We start from the raw sequence: 20,228 nt of genomic DNA, 5'->3' as shown, positions 1-20,228 counted from the left end.
AGGTCACTGGAGTTGGAAGGCATTTCTTTTATTACATCAGCAGTGCACAGTCTGAAAGAGGGTGAGCCAAGGCCATTGTGATGTTTATGTATACTGTGAACTTTATAGAATCTACATAACCTTGTGTCACATCACTGGGCTTGCCATGAGGGCTTTTCTGGATTAGGCTGTGGTAAGAAGCCCCACTCTCACTATCAGATGGAGCAAAGGGAGAAATCAAGTTGGGTAACTGCATCCCTTAGTCTCTGCTGCTCACCTGCAAACACAGTGTTACCTCACACTCCTGCCACAAAATTCCCTCCATAACGCACTGTATCCTCACACTGTAAGCCAAAAGAAGCCCTTCCTTCCTGATGTGGCTTTTGTCATGTATCCTGTCACAGTAGTGTGACCAGTAAGTTCTTTCGGATGTGGTTGGTCTTAGGTAACTCAAGAGACAGCTTTCTGATTGCTCCCTTCATAAGATCTCATCTTTATGCCTCCATATTTAGGAGGAGCAAAGGGGTTCTGAATAAAAATGTTCCGTGCATTTCTACTTTTCAGTACACTCACAGAGCTGGAACTAATTAATTAGTCAGTGCTGATGTATTGATGACTAATAAACATTCTGAATATTATTTAATGTTTATACCTACGAAGTGTACAAATACAGTTTGAGAGAAATTTACTTTTCTCTGGACGCTAAAGCTAAGTAGTTGAAGGATGACCTTATGAAGAGTTGTAAGTGGATCTGTGTTTTAGCTCAAGGAGCCTCACAATGTGGAGGTTGTAACAGGTCAGAACTTGAAGAATTGTGGGAACTTTACTCCTCTTTTGCAGTGTTGGTGTTGGGCTATTCCCAGTTTTGTTTGTCTTCTTTTGTTTTTTAAATTGATTTATCAAATAAAAGAAAAAATAAATATAAGTGACCTTCATTCAACATTTACTGTACTGTGTTGCAATCACATATGGTTGTATAGCAACACTGCCAGTTTTGGCCCTTCGTACCTCTAAATTTGTAACAACACTGGAAACAATAACATGTAGATTAGGACTAATTAGAATCTTTTCCTTAAAAATCTCTCCTTCTTTAAAGGGGTAGAGAGTGGGAATTAACTTTGCTTTGAAATCAGCTTTCTGCCAAGTGTGATGAGGACAAAGATTCAGAGGACTGTGCTACTTTGATGTTGCTAATTTTGTTTGTTGAGTAGACAATCCATTCTCCTGGTTCAGATTTCATAGTGTTCAAGCAAACCCTTTTCCTTACCTACTCAACTTCTTCCCAGTATATCTAGCCAATGGTGTTGGTATCATATATATAATTCTGGATGTGGTTCAATTAATCTCATCTATAAAAGAAAAACATATGCAGTGTATAAAATGTTCTTTTCCTTAACTCCCATTTAATAATATATTATTACTCTATAACAGTTGCATAGTATACTTGTAGTTGCAATAGTTATAATGTCATTAATAGAATAATGGTGGTATCATAATACCTTAAATGGATATGCAATTATTATTTAACCATTACTGCGATTAGTTGTTTTCAAATCATTTGCTATAATCATGAATATCCAGGTAGTTATTCTTCATGTGTCTAGATATAAACTTTCTTTTCATTTCATTTTATGTAGCCAGGGAATCAAACTCAGAGCACACCTAACACATGCTGTGTAGCCAACCACATACCTACGAAATTTTACTTGGAACTTGATGTCTGAAGGAATAAGCTTGTCATATTAAAAGATACTATCATTATCTGAGCTCAGGCCTTTTTGAAAGGTGTACCAGTGTGCATGTGTAGCCATTTTAAATTTCTTCCAAGAAGGTATGCTAGCATTTGATGATATTTATTATTTTATTGATATATCTTTTTTCAAAATCTTCTGCATTTATATCATGAAAGACTGAAGTTTTTTGCATAATCCCCTGACCCTCCCCACTAAATTCTCCATGGTCCATTTCTGTGAATTCTCCATTCATATTACCCGCAATTTATCTCCTCTCCTTTGAAAGACTCCCTCCCATGGCCCTTGCCAGTTTCCTGACTTTTAAAGATAGTTCAAGTTAACCATACATAGCTAAGATTCAATGAGAGAGAACACAAAGTCTTTGTCTGAATTATCTCACTCAGAATGATTATTCCAGTTCCATCAATTTCCATACAGTTTATTTGTTTTTACAACTGAATAAAAATTCCATTGTGTGTTTTGATTGTTCATTCATCAGCTGATGAATCTGGCAGTTATCAATTGAGCATCAATGATTATGGATGGGCTGGTACCTCTGGGGGAAGTTATTGAGGCCTTTGGGAATATACTTATGAGTGGTATAGCTGAATCAAATGGAAAATCTACTCCTAGCTTTTTGAGGAGCCTCAACACTGATTTTTGTATTGGCGGCACCAGTTTATACTTCTACTGATAATGAATAAGCTTACTTTTTTCTCCACCCCACATCTCTTTTCATTTGCTTTTGGTTTATTTCCTGTTTGTTTATCTTACCCATCCTAACTTGTATAAATGGAAATTTCAAAGTAGTTTTAATTTGCTTTTCATTGATGGCAAGTACTTTTCCCTTTATTTAAATCTCATTCATGTCTTATTAAAAATGAATTATTTTCTCACATAATATATTCTGATTATGGTTCCTGTTAGGATTCTGCCCCAGTCCGCCTACAAGTGATGTCATTATCTACCTGCCCAAGCTTATAAAAGGCCAAACCCTCCTCATGGATCTCTGCCTCCTCCTCTCTCTCTCCCCAACTCCTCTCTGCCCCCCCCTTTCTTCCCTCTTCTTATCTCTTACCTCTCTCTTTCTTGTTTCTCTTCCTCTGTCTCTTTCTGGGGTATCCCTGCCCCCTTTCCTTCTCTCCTCATGCTCATTTAATAAAATTTTTCATCTAATATCTGTTTCCTGGCATCTTATTTTTTTAATTATAAAAGTTCCCCTTTGTCTACTCCCCCCAGCTCCTCCCCACCTATATTTCTAAAATATTTCTCAGCCACTGAATTCCTTCTTTTGAGAACTATATTTAATTCTCTGTCCTATTGTCTTAGTTATTTTTTCCCTGATGTGATGAGACACTATGATCAAGGCAAACTATAAGCAGAATTAGATAAATTTGGGGTTTATAGTTTCAAAGTGCAACTCCATGATTGTCGTGGTAGGGAGCATGCAGCAGCAGGCAGCCATGGTGCTGTAACAGTCCCTCAGATCTTATGTCTGATCTACAAACTGAGGCAGACAGGAAAGCTAACTAGAAATGGCTTGGGCTTTTGAAACCCCGAGTTGATCCAAGTAACATAACTTCTCCAACAAAACTACATCTTCTATCCCTTTCCAAACAATTTCACTTATCCTCTCAGCAATAAAACCCCATGTGGCTTAGACCTGTGCCAGCCCTGTGCCTAATTCTACATATGGCTACCCACTTTGTCCAGTCCATCTGTTGAATATGTTGTCTTTACTTCACTGTGTATATCAGGCTGTAGGAACATGGGCTTTTACCTGGATCCTCGATTGATCAGTGACAGTTTTTGTACCATTCCATGCTATTTTTATTACTGTGGTTCTGCAGTATAACTAACTCTAAGTCAAGAATAGTAACACATCCATTAGAGTTGTATTGCCTAGGGTTGTACTGGCTGCCTCGAGTCTTGGCATTTTCATATGAATTTTAAGGGTGTTTTTTTTTTTTTCTTTTTCTTTTTTTTGTGAAAAGTTGCATTAGAGTTCTGGTAGCAATTATGTAGAAATGGAATAGATCCAGATATGAAGGGAGATGGGAGGATCTGAGGGAATAGAAAGAGGGGGAAATATAATCCTGATATATTATATGAAGAAAAATATATTTCAATAAAAAGAAAACTATGAAGATGATAAAATCAAATTCCACAATTTTCAGTGTTCGTTAACTCACCTTGAATTTATCAACACACTATCTGCAAGTACTGTGCTTATCACTAAGGGCATTCAGCCATGACAGCATTACTTCAAGGAAGCTTCAGCATCTTCAAAGTAATGCTCAAAATGCTTCAATCTTACCTGTCAGAATAACTATCAGTAAGGAAAAAAAACTGTTGGTGAGACTGCACACAAAAAGGACTCCTTCTGCCCATTTAACAGGAATGTATTTTACTACAGCCACCATGGAAGTTAGCATTGGTGGTCCTCAAATCATTAACAGTAAACTACCTTATCCTGTCAACCAGCATGCCTGGGGAACCACCTACAGTTCAGGTGTACAGATAGTGTACAGAGAGTTCGTGCCGGGGTGATGTCCCACTGTAAGATGGGGAAGCAAAAGTAAAATGATGCACTATTGGCTTTTAGATGAAAGTAACTGACAAATTATTTTGATCTTCTGCAATTTCTTTGTCATTTAATATTCAGCCTTAACAACTTTTTCCCATATTTAATTGAGAACTCTCACAAAAAGAGATGATAATTCTGAAAATTAGTGACCTAATATTCTGTCTTGAGTGCAGTTTAATGGGACAATGCCAGATGGTGATTGTTTTCTACATTAGAATGTTGCTATTGATCATGCAAAGAAAAATAATAATTTTTTTAACTTAGAAATATTTTAGTGAACTTTATTTGGGAATTCTATGTGTTTCATTTAGAAGTATTTCATTTAAATGGTATATTTCTGTAGCTATTTTTACTTGTCTAGACTAAAGGAAGAATTAGCAATTTAAAGAAAAAGCATATGGCACTTCCCCAGCCATATTAATACCTAGTTTAGTTACCCAGGCCACAGAACATCATTAACATTCATAAGGGTCCTTACTCGATAATGCTATGTTACCAGAAATCCAAACATTGCCACTTAGAGGATAATGCAAGAGTATGTCTTTAATGAATGATTCATATTAAAAATGTTAGAATGCCTTTCAGATGGAAAACACTTAAAATTTAGCAGATTATTTTTTCCGCAACAGGCAAGAACTCATTAACAGAATAATACTGGCAAGAGGCATTTTTCAAAGAAAATAATATCACTGATAAATGCAAAGTACATATCTTCTCATCTGTAGAATAAGTAGGCCTCACTTTGATTTATAAAAAAAAAAAAAAGAGCAACTTGTGTCTAAGCCATGACTATCATTAGCCAAATATTCAACATTGAGACAAGTGAATATTAATGAACAAAATCTTAACTTGGTTCTAGATTTTTTTTTTAATGAAAAAAAAATTTTTCCTCTTTTTTTTTTTTCACTAATTTATTCTTGTTACATCTCAATGGTTATCCCGCCCCTTGTATCCTCCCATTCCTCCCTCCCTCCCATTTTTCCCTTACTCCCCTCCCCTATGACTGTGCCTGAGGGGGACTTCCTCCCCCTTTATATGCTCATAGGGTATCAAGTCTCTTCTTGGTAGCCTGCTATCCTCCCTCTGAGTGCCAAGACCTGGTTCTAGATTTCTACCTTTAAACTTGCCTAGATTCTGTTTAAGATTATCACTACTGTTGTATGATCATATGTCTTCATCATTGTATTCTGCCTAGCGCTTTGTGTGTGAATTAAAGACACACAGCATCAGCTTCCATATCACAGAAGAATCCACTTCTAGCCTTGAATTATCTTCGTGCACTTTTTAAGGATACTTAACAGTTCTTGAGGACTAGGTCATAAACTTGAGTGAATAGGTCCATGCTTATACTTCTCTCCTTGCTTACAATAGCACCAGTGATGATTTAAAAGTCTATTGTTTCCTTAATATGGAAGGCTTAACAGCAATTACCAAATGGAGTCTGACAATTAGATATGTTCAGATTTGTTAGCAGATAAGTTATTTATACTTTTATAGCCAAATTTAGAAAAGAAAAAGACAAAAAATGTGGCATTTTGTATATAGATGGTATGTTAAGGAAGATACAGAAAGCAGGTGACAATTCTGAATGCTTAGTATTTGCAGCATAATTTTCTGTCTTTAAATGTAAATAGGTCCAAGTGAGGAGATGACAGAGACAGTTTTCTACCCGGCATACTCAGGTAATCAAGTTTATTCCTTCTCAGGTCTCTGATGGGGTTGAAGACCAGGTAGCTCAGTTTTACAATGAAGCTTAGTTGTTTATGGGTTAAGATGTTTTTAGATCTAGATAGATGTTTTAAGTTGATAATGACAAGATGTGATGGAGATTCATTTACTTTCAGAATTTTAGGTGCACCAAGATAGGAAAGACGTTTTCTTCAAGGCTGTCAAATACTAATAGCCAAAATCTAAGAATGTAACATTTATATAAGTACTGATTGTGTCATGGTTCTTCTTGCTATAGGTAGTTTATTGTATGTACATGTAACAATATAAATGTATATGTAAAAATTAAAACATAAAAACAACAAATAACTGTTCAGAAAATCTGTCTTGAAAAGCCTGAGGTAATATGAAAGTATATTGTATGTGAATGGGGTGGGTGTGCAAATAAATGAGAAGGTAAAAACTTGGAGAGAGAAAAAAGTAAATAGTTCCTAAGTTAGATAAGATGATACCTGCCTGTAATCCCAGCACCTTGGAGATGGAGGATCAGAAGGAGTTCAGGGGCAACATGGGATGCATGAGCTTTTGCCTCAAGAAACCAAAATTTGATAACTAAGTAGTTCATGACATCACTCTCCATCAAGATAGCCCTTGTTTGTAGTCCATTAGGCTCTGCACAGACATGTCACACAGTCAATTATAGCCCCCTGTATTTATCACCATTTAATTTCCCAAGGATACCCACTGTGATATTTTTTAATGTTTCTCCATTCTTAATATAGTTTAAGGCACACTAGGACTTTTAAATTTGATATGTGGTTAACAAGTGAATAATTTTACCTCTTAAGTTATCAGGACATATAAACATATAATAAAAGGTGTGTTGGGGCATATTCTGAGTAGTTTACCCATTGAAATAAAATAGCTTAAGTCAAATGTTGATATTGGGAAATTATTATTTATTACCTTATGATCTATTTGTTTCTTTTTCTATTGCTATAGATTTTTTAACTCATGTTTTTTATTCCATGTCCATTTCCTGCAGTTAATTTTATATCATACATAGTTTCACATCTTTATATCCTTGGAAAATATGTTTTTAATGACTACTTTGATTTTTCTCCTTATAGTATACTATAGTATTCATTCAACTATTCCTGTTATTTAGGATTTTAGGATTTTCCAGATTTTGTTCAAATTATATGTACAATATAAATTTAATGAATATTCTCACTTATAACTTATGTACAATTACTTTCACAGCCTATATTTCTCAATATTAACTTAAAACACAATGTTTGTGAGACCAGATTGGGTTATATTGTAAATTATTCTTTGAAAGCATGTATTTATAACAAACATAAGTGCTCTATCTGCAGTTATACACTTGCCAAACCATTGTCAGCTTTGAATGTTCATTATTTTAAAACAAATATTCATTTTATAAAGCTTGTCTAGTTTCAATGTGTATTTCCTTATTTTTAAGACATCTTGATATCATTTGTATGTATTCTCTTAAAATTGTGTATTGTTATAATTTTGTCATTTTTCCTACTGGTTTGTTAACATATGCCTCACTAACTTAAAACAAAGATATTTACTCTTGCCATTTTTGTTACATAACTTTTTAAGTTGTGTTTTAGGTGGTTGTAGAAGTATAAAAATACTGTAATTTTTCATGGCCAACTTTATTAAATTATAGTCATTTACTGACTTACTCTTTATGTAGACTTTTCTAGGGCAAAAGCCATAGTGATACCTTTTTTCAAAGAACTGCAGGCAAACATGTAAGAGGCAACTGTGTAATAGGTGATGTTTAATTTTGGGTAGACTTAAAAAGGAAATGATCAGTATAGAATGTAGTAACAAGTGAAAGAGCAGATGGAAAACTTAGAGAAGACCTTAGGTGCTCCAGTTGGGATCAGTGGGATAAGCCAGTGCTAACTGGTGAGGTCACAAGGCTTGGCACCTTTATCAGGAAGCAAGACATACCCAGATGAAAACCCTGTGGGCTACAACACTAACCCACTGCTAGGCAAGATGTGCTCACCAATGTAACAGCAGAACCTGCGCTATGGGAGCAAACAAGTGCTCCTTGGTTGATTTTGAGGACTGTTCCATAAGAAGTAACCCATTCCTGCTTAGAAACTCATGTCAAAAGAGATCCTTGATGTGTAACGCAAAAAGTGCAACAGTGGAGAAGGGGGCAGGAAGAATGTAAGAGGCAGGTGATGGAGCACAAGCAGTGCTATCTTGTGAGCATGATACTGCAATGCAATCATGATCGCACAGCAGCTACAGCTATCAGCTACAGGCCTGCACAAAACTGGGAGTGTCAACAGTCAGTTTTAGATTGAGGAGAGGCCCATGATTTTGTCTTCATTATTGAGTTACTGGCTTTTTATTCTCAGTTAAGAGCTGTCATGGATTACAAACTGAGCCCAGTTACTGTTTTCTCCAGATAAGAATCACTGATAGATTTTATCCTTTAAGGCTCTGTTTTGCCTACTTTAAAGTTACACTCAGAATGCATAAAGATACAGTAGAACTTGTAAGTATTTCTAGACTTTGAAGGACTCTGTTGTAAAAATTTGTTACAACTAGGCTGTAGAGTTGGGTATGCAGGATTCTAGAACACTGTTGAGAAATGACAATGAACAATGATGCGTAAGCCCAGAAAGCTGGATTATTTCAGTCAAATCAAGAGGACTTTTGAGGTATGTGGGGAGAAGAGGAGAAAGAAGAGTTGTTCTTGACAGACAGAAATAGTAGCACAAGTGACTTTGAAGTAGTAGCATTGATGGCAATTGTAATGTAAAAGAGACTTCTCTTCAGGGTTTACTAAGAGCGAGGTAGTATCTTATGTACCAAATTATGTTAACTTTCACAGTGACTTAAAAAGCAGGTGAGGTAACTGAAGCTCAGTTACTAATTCAGAATTGGAGCTGGGTAGATAATAAGGCGAATTTCTAATGAGCAGTAATAATTATGAAACCTAAGCATAGCTAATGAGATTTACATGTGATTACTAGTGAAAAGTGGTCATTCTGCTGATATAATTCTGCAGCTAATTAGTTAGATATCAAATGCAATATTAACAAGATATTTCCAGGAATGTATGTTATTAAGAAAAAAAGTTTGTTAAGATTTTTGTGAATATTGAAAGAGAATTCTGGTGCTTTGGACTATATTGATGGGTACTAGGCAGTAGGGTTTTTTTATTAATTGCAAAATATTTTATTATTTTTTACAATATGCATACAAAATCATGATGTTCAAAATATGGTTTTGTACTTTGTTTTCAAGGATATTTCTCTCCCTTCCCCTATGTCTTCTTGTTGTACTGCTGATGTCCTTCTCACAGTGTTTCATAGTCTTTCTTTTGATTTCATGTATTCTATTACTCTCGTCCTCTCCTGTTGGCTTTGATTTTTTTTAAACCTACCTTATTTGGGGTTTCTTAATGCCTCTACCTTTCTTCCTAGGAGAGAAAGAAGGTTAGTAGAGACAGGGGACTTAAAGCTTTTTAGACTCAGTTCCTTGGGAGCGATTCCACTCTTCCTCATCAAGATGCCAAAAGTCCAGCCAAACAGCAAACAGCAGCAGCAAGCAGCACCAGAATGAATCAGCAGCAGCCTCCTCAAAACTTTCTCCTGAGTGTTTGTCTCTAGTAGCACCTGGAACCTCCCTCCCTCTCTTTCTCTCTCTTCCCCCTACTCCCCCCCCCTCCACCCCGATCCTATTTATACCCTCTCATAGTACAAACAAGTATGTTTTCTAGCTGACAAAGATCACATACTCCTCACTAGGCTGTTAGCAGCTGTGGACAAACTAAAGGCAGTTTCACATCCCACATTTTGGATCAAAAAAAGAAAAAAGGTTTATATAACATAACTGAAACTTCCACTGCACCCTCCCCTTCCCTTAAGGCCTGTTCACCCTTTCCTTTCTAGCCCTGCACCCAAAATGCACGCGTGCACACACACACACACACACACACACACACACACACACACGTATGTATATGTATACACACATAAGTGAAAATTTAAATCTAGGATCCACATATGAGAGCAAACATACTATATTTGTGTTTCTAAGTGTTGTTCTCAAAGTAGGTTCTGGTGTGCTTTTTGTCACCATGACTTAGGGAGGAGAAGTATCTCTTTCATCTCATATTTTATAGTTCATCATAGAGGGAATCTATGTAATCTAGGCAGGAGCCTAGAACATAAACTGAAGCAGAGTCCATGAGGAATGTTGCTTCCTGCATCCTGTTTAACTAGCTTTCTTACACAGCTCAGGACAACATGCCAAGGGATATTACAGCCTATGGGCTGTGTCTTCCCACATTAATTAGCAATCAAGAAAATGCCGACGGCGTGCCCATCTGAGGATGGCAGCGCCTCAGCTGAGGGTCCTTCTTCCCAAGTTGACTCTCTTTGGTGTCAATGACAATAATGTGAAGAAGGAAAACTAGTTTTAATTTACATTCCTTGATCACTAGGGATGTTTAACACATTTTAAAATATGTGTTGGCCATGTTTATTACTGTTTCATTTGATAACTGTTTAACTTGTTAGCTCATTCATTGTTATAAGATCTGTCTATACATGATTTTTGCAGTTCTTAGTATATTCTAGATATTACTTCCTTGTCTGGAAAATAGCTGTCAGAGTGTGTGTCTAGTTTTGTATGCTGCTGTTCAGTGCTGGTAGTTTCTGTTTCTATACAAAGCCTTTTAATTTCATGTAATATTCTTTGCCAGTTCTTAGGCCTTTTTTTTTTTCTGCTATTGAAGGTGTTCTCTCTTGCTTATGCCTATACCTTGTCTTTGTTTCCATAATTAACAGAACAATAGATATATATGCATATAAATATGATAAATATGATTTACACACATGTGTGTATGTATGTATGAATGAATGTATGTATGGTTGTATGGTTGTATGTTCCAGTTCATAGTTTATTAGGTTTGAACTTCAGAGATGTATGACAGAAAAAGAACTAAAATGTTGTTTCGTACCTTTACTACCATATGATTTATTAATGAGGAACAAAATGCCTTGATTTTTCTAAAGAATACAATGACTTTTATGAAAAGAAAATGTTTTGCAAAGTGCTGATAGAGGAAAATAAAGAAAATAGCTCCTCTCCTCAAATGTTATCTAAAAGAAATAATCATTTTATTTGAGGGCAGTTTTGGACGATATTTTTCTATTATTTTAGTGGGTATATTTTAAATTTCCATTATCTCCAAAGATAGTAACAATTCCTGTTGCATATTTCTGTTTATTTACTATATCTTTCTAGTTACTTCAGCATGTCAGTGTTATTTCAGTTGCCTGGAAGTCTGATTTGTTTTCTGCAAAGTGCTTATTACTTCTATTGTCGAGTTGCAATGCTTGATAAAACCAATGTATTACCAATGAAGACATCTCTCTGATGTGATTTCTTCTGTCCATCTTATGCTCAGATGGATTTTCTCTTACATGTATTCAGAAATTTTCTACTCAGAATATTATTGGTAATTATCTCTGACCACTCCCTTCATATCTGAATTATACATGCTGACATTTCCCTGGTTCAGTTCTGTCATGTGTATTGTTCCTCTCTTGTTGGCTATATTCTACTTCTTTACATATTTTAGACCTGTTCTTTTAAATTCCTAAGTTGTCTTTATGCTATATTGATCATTGTCTTTTTGGTCCAACCTAGCTTTGGGTCACCTGCAAACAAGATCATATGTAAATTCACATTCTCCTTCAGTTCATTTATGAATGTATTAGACAAAGTCCTTAATCCATGGGCCCACAAGCTCTCACCTGACTGTACTGAGTCCATTCCTTCTCTCTGTATACAAGGCAGTGTTAGGACCTTTTCTGCATTCTGTATGTCTCTGTGCTGCTCATCTTTTTTCCAAAATATAGAAGAAAAGCTATATATGATATATCTGTTGACTATTGTGCAAATTTATGAATTGTTCAGTTTAGGAAAATATTGTCCTTGGAACAATTTTCTTAAAAGTCCCTATTGAATTTAACTATCATAAAATACATAATTATAAAAAAAATACATTTTGGACCTGCTTCTAAGTATTTTCCTTCTCCATAAACGTAGGTCTATAGTTAAATTTAAAGTAAAGAGGTCATTACTCTTCTTGCCACTGGGGAGATGATTAAAGTGCACGTACACAATTTTTCCAAATGTCTATTTGTGGACCATTACTTCGGTTCAAAGGTGGCATCTAAGATGATATGTCACTTATGTGTAATTTCAGGGTTTGAAGCAAACCACATGCCTGTTTTTATTTATATGTTTTTCTTTTCTTTTCAGGAAAAAGAAGAAATAGAGGGAGTATCAGTAGGTGCTATACTTTCTGATTACCAGCGTGTCCGAGTAGAAAATGTGTAAGAGAATATCAGTTTATCTAATATTTTAAAAACATAAGTAATTTAAAAATTAAGATTGAGGACTAGGTCTAGTGTCAGAGGATGTGCTCAGAACATTCAAGGCTAGAATTATAATCCCAAAACTTCAATAATAAAAGGCATTGTTAATTATAATAAATAATGTACCCAAATCATAAACAAATGTGCTACGCATGCTCTGTAGAGCTAAATATATATGCCAACCCAATTCACAAAAGCCATATTTGTGTTTTTAATTTTTCCTTGACAAATTCATATGTGTATGCAACTAAATATTACCATCGCCCCACTATTTCCCCATTCCTCCTTTCCTCTGGACCCAACAGGTCTCCAGCTCGACTGCCTGTGCTCCTCCTGCCCCTCTTTGTCTGCTCCACAGGAGCACACCTGGTCTGGATAATGCTTTCTGTAGACAGTGGGTACCATAGATGCCCATCCGCTGAAGCACAAACAGCTTTTCAGTGCCCGTCCGCCATGGATAAGCCAAGAAACTCTTAACAACTTACATAAACAAATAGTTTCAGTTTGTGGCAAAGTGTAGATGTACATCTCTGTCAGCAAACCGGTTGTTCTGAAACCTAGCCAACTGTCTCAGAACACTTAAGACTTTTTCACTTCCTGTCCCCCTACACTTTTAGTTTACGGAGATTCTGAAAAACTTGTAAAGTGTGAGATCATCACACCTCGGGCCACATAACTATACCTTTCCCTACTTGCCAACCTTTGGAAGTATTAAAAGTGAGAATAATCATCAATTAGCATTTGTTTGCTTTTCGACATTGATTTCTAAGCTTAAAGCCTTAATAAAGTTGATAATTCTACTCTGCCTAGAGACTGAATTTCTTACGTTTGTTCATAGTCCTTAAAAAAATAAATGTGCAAGGCAGTTTTAGATTTTTTTCTTTTGCTTTTTTTTCTTTGTGTGTGTGTGTGTGTGTGTGAGATGTGAAGATGAGTGCATCCCATGGCATATAAATAGAGTTCAAAAGACAGCTTATGGGAGTTGTTTCTCTCCTTCCACTATGGAATTTCCAGAATTGACCTCAGACAGCAAGTCAAATGCCTTTATCCTGTTAGCATTTCTCTGGCCCCACAAGGCATTTAAAAGGGGTGAGGGGCATATTAGATGTTAAAATCATTGAAAGAAACATTATGTTTAAAATCAAGTTGTTCACTGATATGGAACAAAACCATATCATTTGTTTTGTTTTTTCCTTTTACTATGTAGATGTGAACGGCTTGATCTCCAGCCCTTAGCTTTCCTTTGGCAGAGAAACCAGGAAGATTTGCTCCGAGAAATGATAGCATCTAACATTGAGGCCATTATCATCAAAGTAGCAGCTTTGGGTATGTAACCAAATTTTCTAAACAGTTCTCTCCTACCCCATAGGGAATCCCGACCACGGTATGTGCTAGAGAAGGGTCAGTGACTTAGATATGAACATGTGGAGTCACAGATGTGACAGAGAGAGAGAGAGAGAGAGAGAGAGAGAGAGAGAGAGAGAGAGAGAGAGAGAGCGGAGCGGAGGGAGATGATAGAGAGGAGGAGAGATGAGAGGAGAGGAGAGAGAGAGGAGGAGAGAGGAGAGGAGCAGGGGGGGGGATTTCAAAATAGCTGTATGCATGCTTGCCGATAGAGTAATACTGAGCATCTCATTTTAAGTAGATGCTTGATGATTAAAACTGATACTAGGTTTTCTAAGTTCCTGTGTAAATTGAAATTAGGTTAATGTAAATGAAATACAGGAACTGTTGCTGGTGATTCTTTTGGTGTTTTTCTTTTTGAAAGAAGCCTCTTAAATTACATAATTGTTACTAAGTATTTGCCTTGTGTTTTTTAACATTGTTAATAGTACTAAAACAGAATGTTTTTCTTTGTGTGATTTTAATAATATTTGTTAAGGATCATGAAAGAAAAATCACATCCAGAGAGTACTATTTGATATGTGTGAGCACAAGTTCACTGTTTTGAATTTATAGCATTGTATTCATTTTTGACACATTTGAGGCCAATGCATGTAACCTGTGAACCCATTACAGAGAATGCACTGAAGGCTCAGGGTCGCAGGGCTTAACTGTGTCCTGCACTTCAGAGTGTTCACCTCACCAATCCCTGAAGGGACTTCATTAATAAATGTGTTTTCCAATAGTGCTTAAGAAAAGGTAATGAATGTGCAGCCCTTAACATTTCATAGTAAACCCCACTCTGCTCTATTTGCTGGAGTTCAGGTGTGCTCTTTAGTAGAAATCCCTATTTAGTAAATGTGCAGCCATTCTCTTTAGCTGTTAAAATGAGAATGATTGGCGTGTCATCTTCTCATTCATGAGAAAAATCAGCTGAGCAGCTCTGTACTGGTTTGAATAGAATGGTCCCCATAGGCCCCCAGCGAGTAGCAGTAGTAGGTGGTTGTGGCCTTGTTGGAGTAGGAGTGGCCTTGTTAGCAGAAGTATGTTATCAAGGGTGGGCTTTGAGGTCTCAGAAGCTCAAGCCAGGCTAGTGGCTCTCAGCCTTTTTCTGCTGTCTGCTGATCAAATTGTAGAACTTTCAGGTACCTCCCCAGCACCATGTCTGCCTGCACACCACCGTGCTTCCCAGCATGATGATAATGGACTAAACCTCTGAACTGTAAGCCAGCCCAAATTAAATGCTTTCCTTCATAAGAGTTGCTGTGGTCATGATGTCTCTTCAGAGCAGTAAAACCCTAATTGAAACAAGCTCTTAAAGTCTGCAATGAAGCCATACTTACTGCAAGGTTCTGTGTGAGGCTGCACTGCTTCTTGCCATGATTCTTAGTCTCGGCTGGGTTTCTAAGTCGAGTCTGTGCCCTATTGAAGTTCATCCTAATCCGTGCTGAAAGAAAGTTATGTTTCTTTCACTACCCGATCTTTCACACTGCATTAGGACTCCACTGGAAGGATGGGCCATAGCACGTGCCATTGCCTCCCTTGTGATAATATATAGCTAGTGTCATGTGGCATCATTTAGTATGAGCTTCTCGAGAGCAGAATAGATGTGTTAAGTTAATGATTTTAAACATTTGAGTAAAGAAAAGAACTGAAATAATTTACTTTTCACTCTCATCCATTAAAATTGAAAATTTTCAACAAATAGAAACTTTTTTTTTTTTTGAGACAGGGTTTCTCTGTGTAGCCTTGGCTGTGCTAGACTCACTTTGTGGACACCAGGCTGGCTTCGAACTTACAGAGATCCACCTGCCTCTGCCTCCTGAGTGCTGGCATTAAAGGCGTGTGCCACCACTGCCCAGCAGAAACTTTTTATGCTAAAAGAAATCCATTTTCTGCAGAATGACTTCAAGGTAGAACAAACTCAATGTTACATGGACAGGGAAAATATGCTACCAATAAATATCTTGTATTATCTTGTTGTCTGTATTTACTACTTTTCAATGGCTGCAATAAACACTGTGATGAAAGGCCCTCCTTGTTCCTTAGTTTCTATAGGTCTGTGTGTTGCGGTGTGGTTATCCTGTATTATGTGGCTAGCATCTGCTTATAAGTGAGTATATTCCAACTGTGTCTCTCTGGGTCTGAGTTGTCTCACTCAGGATGATCATTTCTAGTTCTACCCATTTGCCAGCAAGCAGCATGTGGAAGAAACAGTACATATTGATAAGAGTCCATCATGGAGGAAAAGCATGGCAGGAAATGGCAGGCATGTCAGCAGGAGTCAGGATCTGAGAGATCATGGCAGGAAATAGAACAAAAGATATGTTTACAAAGTAACAGTATATGTTCCCGAAAGCATGTACAGGTATATGCATACCTTCCTCCCAATTCAGCAATTTAAGACTTTTCTGTAAACGCAAAGCTAAGTGTCCTGTGAGTATTTATCCACATTCTTCTTCAGTTCGTTTATGAATGTATTGGACAAAGTCCTTAATCCTGGGCCCATCGGCTCTCACCATTCTGAGTTCTGGTGCCCATGATTTGATCACTACCCCTTGGCAGAAAGGCCCTGTGGGAACGCAGAGGAAGGGGATGCAGACTAAGCAGATGAGACCTGATAGGCTGTGGTCAGATGGTGAAGGAGGAGGATGCCATTCGTCAGAGGTCTAGGGGAGAGGGAGAGGGCAGAAGAGGGCAGGAAGTTCAGAACAGAAAGATAAGAGCGAGGGAATACACTCAAGATGTAATGTAAATTAATTATAACAAAAATATGTGTATATATATATATATATACATACACATAAGTTTGCAAAGGTTAAAAATAGTTACCATTTGGATCATTTCAGTGTTAAAAACTGTTACTAATGAGTTATGCATGTATACATTTTGAATAGTATAGGCTTTGCACTCTGTGAGTATGAGTCAAGAGAATACATTGGTAAGGAGTCTACAGGAATGGAATGGAAATCAGTTATATACTGTCTACATAGCTTAATTTTCAAGTATAGAATGTAGATGATGTTTATCTAAGGCAGTGGTTCTCAACCTTGCTAATGCTATGACCCTTTAATACAGTTCCTCATGCTGTGATGACCTCAACCATAAATTATTTTGTTGCTACTTTATAACTGTAACACCTACTTTTATGAATCATAATGTAAGTATCTGATATGCAGGATATCTGATATGTTAGCCCTGTGGGATCATAACCCACAGGTTGAGAACCACTGAATTCTAAGCAGTTTAGAATACCACATTCAAGGAACATATATTTGATGTGATAAAAAGAATAGGTGCTTCTGATAACCCTTCCATGGAATTATAAAAATACTTTCATGAAAAATGTATAATGTGCCCAAGAAGAGCTGTATTAGGTCTAATATATCTGTTAGGACTTAGTGGCAGAATAATGTGGCAGATCAAAGCCAAGGAATGTTGCAGCAGAGATCACAGCATGCAACAGATCTCATGCAAGTGATATATTGCGGTAGAGTGGAGTCAAAAGGCCATCTCACAAAGACAGACAGAGCAAAAGAAATAGAGTGAGAGGAAAAGAGAAATCAAAAGAGCGATCTGCAGTGGTGGGGACCTTTTAAAGGGTACTTGTGTTGCATAGCAAAAACATACAACTCATAGGCACAGTACAAATGTGTCCCATTTGGCTGTGGTGGATGATGACATGGTTTCTGGTGCTGCGTCCATAATGTCAGGTTGGGGAAGTGCATGGTTTCTAACAATACCACATAACCGTCTTTAGAACATTTTTAATGTCCAAACCATTTGTCCAAACTGTATAAACTTCATTGGGTTTATGTGGGGACAGCACACGCTATAGTTTGGTCAGTATAGTCCTTGTGTTTTCTTGTTCCTTAGGATCTTTTGATCCTGGTGCTAAGGCTGGAAGGCCGTTACATGCACACAGACATGCACAGCGTATAATAATTCTAAGATAATATAATCATCTTAGGATAACAGTGTCAATACTAATGCTGCCTCTACTTGTGTAATATCGGACAAGACACTCCTCCGCCTGCCTTTGTGATCATACAGGTGGAGCGCAGGAGCGCTTTGCACATGGAAGGCATGCCCGCTAGCACCCAGCCAAACCTTCAGCCCATCTCTCCTACTTCTCAGGTTTTTAATTCATTTTACAGGGCATACCTAAAGTTCATAACATTATTTTGAGTAAATTTATAAGTTCAGTCATTACCACATCTAAATGTAGAATATTTTTGTTTCCACCATACCGAACTTCTCGCCCACTTACTATCAATATCTAATTCCTCCAAACTCTACTTTTTCTTTCCAACCCAATCACCAGGAGGAAAAAAAAATTTTTTTAATCTTTGTAGATTTTCCCATCTATACTTCTTACAAATAGAATTCTACAATATAAGACCTACCCTATTAGTAGCTTCGTTTCTCAAGAATAATGTTTCCAATTTTTACTCATGCTTCATTCTGGGTCTCTGTGTGTCATATAATATTCCATCTAGAGACATTTTGTGCCACATATGATTGAGCCCTTCCTCTGTCCGTGAACATTGAGCTCTTCCTACGTTAGGGTGCTCACAAGTACTCTTTCTGTGAACATTTATGCAGGCTTTCTGCTACCATGTATTTGCATTTCCCTGGAATATACGCTTAGGAGTGGAATTTCTGTATCATGGTGCTTTATATATCTCATTTTGAGGAACTGCCAAATTGACTTCCAGAGTAATTTTACCAGTTTAGTTTCCTACCAGCTTTCAAGGAAGCTTCCTGTTTTCACATCCTTGTCAACATGTGGTGTCTCCTTCTTTCTAAAGCTTTGCTAGTGGATATAATTGCATTTCACTTTATTTTTATCTTTTACATTTCTAAGGACTAACGCCATTGACCATCTCTTATCCTTAGTGAATGATGAGAGTTCAAATCCCTTGAATGTGTGTGCATAGGCATGTAGGGTCGAGCGTGCTAGCCACACATTCTACCAATGACCCTTCTCTCATTCTGAAAATGCCCAATGCTGTTTTATACACTTTGAATATTATTCTCTTATAATATTTGCAATTTGCCAGGATGTTCTCACATTCTTATAGGTTTTTTTTTCTCCCTCCACTCTCTGATGCTACCCTTTGAAAAAGAAAACTTGTTAATTTTGGTTTAGTTAATGCATTTACTTTTTGGATTCATCCTTTGATAGTATCTATAAGGAATCACTGCCTCCAACTTTCCCTCTAAGAGCTTCATGCCTTTATGATTACATCTAAAATTTTGTGATCTTGTTCCTTGCCCACTTTTATGTGAACTTTTCTTTATCTCTATTGTTTTGTTACAAAGGTCCTTGCCAGTGCTGGGGCATGGCCTGTGTTTATTCATCACTACTGAATAGATTGGTAGTCATGGTCAAAAGCATGTGAAATAATTTAATAAGGTTTGCTATTAATATGTGCTGTAAATTCATTGTATTTAATTGCCTTTGTCAAAAAAAAAAAACGAGAAAAAAAATGATGTGGACATGGAATCTAGAAAAACAGCTTTTGTGCCCTCCATAACTCTTGGGGTACCAATACAGAAATATTGGGCAGTTCAGGGAGGGACTTCAATGTCGCATTTATAAAATTCTACAAAAGCTTTCTTGCTGTGCTTTGAATGGAGCACCTGTTCTTGGCCTTGTGCTGGGGAGTTTATAACATCAACATGTTCTTAAGAGAGTTGTATTCAGTGCATGTCAGTTCACAGCACCAAGAAACTACACTGTTGTTGCTAATACATATCATCATTTGTCAAACTGTGTTGGTCAAAGCAACTCCTGAGCTACTTGTTTTCAAGGAGTCTTATATTCACATTTTTATTTGTTGATCAGACAATTTGTGACCAGGCTTGTTATAAATCTCTACCAACCTAAGGTAATTTTCTTTAGGGAGCACTTTTAGAAAATAAGAGTGGTTGTAGACTTCTAATTTTGTAAATCTATTAAGATCATCTTGTCTGCACAGCTGGGATAAGTCGTCTAAGCAACAGAGCTGGATCCATTTTCCTGGTGCTGTGTAGGATTTTTGCATTCAAGTTTATAAGAAGACTGATCTAGAGATTTTTTTTTTATATACATATCAGAGACAGGTATAACACAAGCTTTGAAGTGTTTGCTCTTTTTCTGTGAGGTTAGTATTCATTCTTCCTTAATGTTCCGAAGTGTGTTACTTAAGCCATCTGGACATGGGTATTTCCTGCTGGGGGGGGGGGGTGTTGGGGAGGGAGCTTTTATTAGAGATCCTTTTGCTTTGTTAGATTAGAATTCAACTTCATCAGTTCTTATTTCACTTAGATAAATTTTTCTTCAAAATTTGTTTTTTTAAGATAATTTCTCAATGTTGAAGATTATAGATATCACCCTGGTCTATAGTGAGTCCCAGCCTAATCAAGGATGCATAGAGAGCT

At 36.9% G+C, this 20,228-nt stretch overlaps 1 protein-coding gene across 1 annotated transcript in view; it reads left to right on the top strand.

Moving 5' to 3' along the window:
* Dph6 (diphthamine biosynthesis 6) overlaps positions 1 to 20,228 on the top strand; it is a 117,724-nt gene that overhangs the window by 71,144 nt on the left and 26,352 nt on the right. The window contains exons 4-5 of the mRNA XM_051144348.1: positions 12,304 to 12,377; positions 13,627 to 13,745. Of these exons, the coding sequence (XP_051000305.1) occupies positions 12,304 to 12,377; positions 13,627 to 13,745 (193 nt within the window). The remainder of the gene's footprint in view (positions 1 to 12,303; positions 12,378 to 13,626; positions 13,746 to 20,228) is intronic.

The sequence above is a fragment of the Acomys russatus genome, chromosome 4 (assembly GCF_903995435.1).
Source record: "Acomys russatus chromosome 4, mAcoRus1.1, whole genome shotgun sequence".
NCBI lineage: Eukaryota > Metazoa > Chordata > Mammalia > Rodentia > Muridae > Acomys > Acomys russatus.
This window is presented reverse-complemented; position numbering and strand designations above follow the sequence as displayed.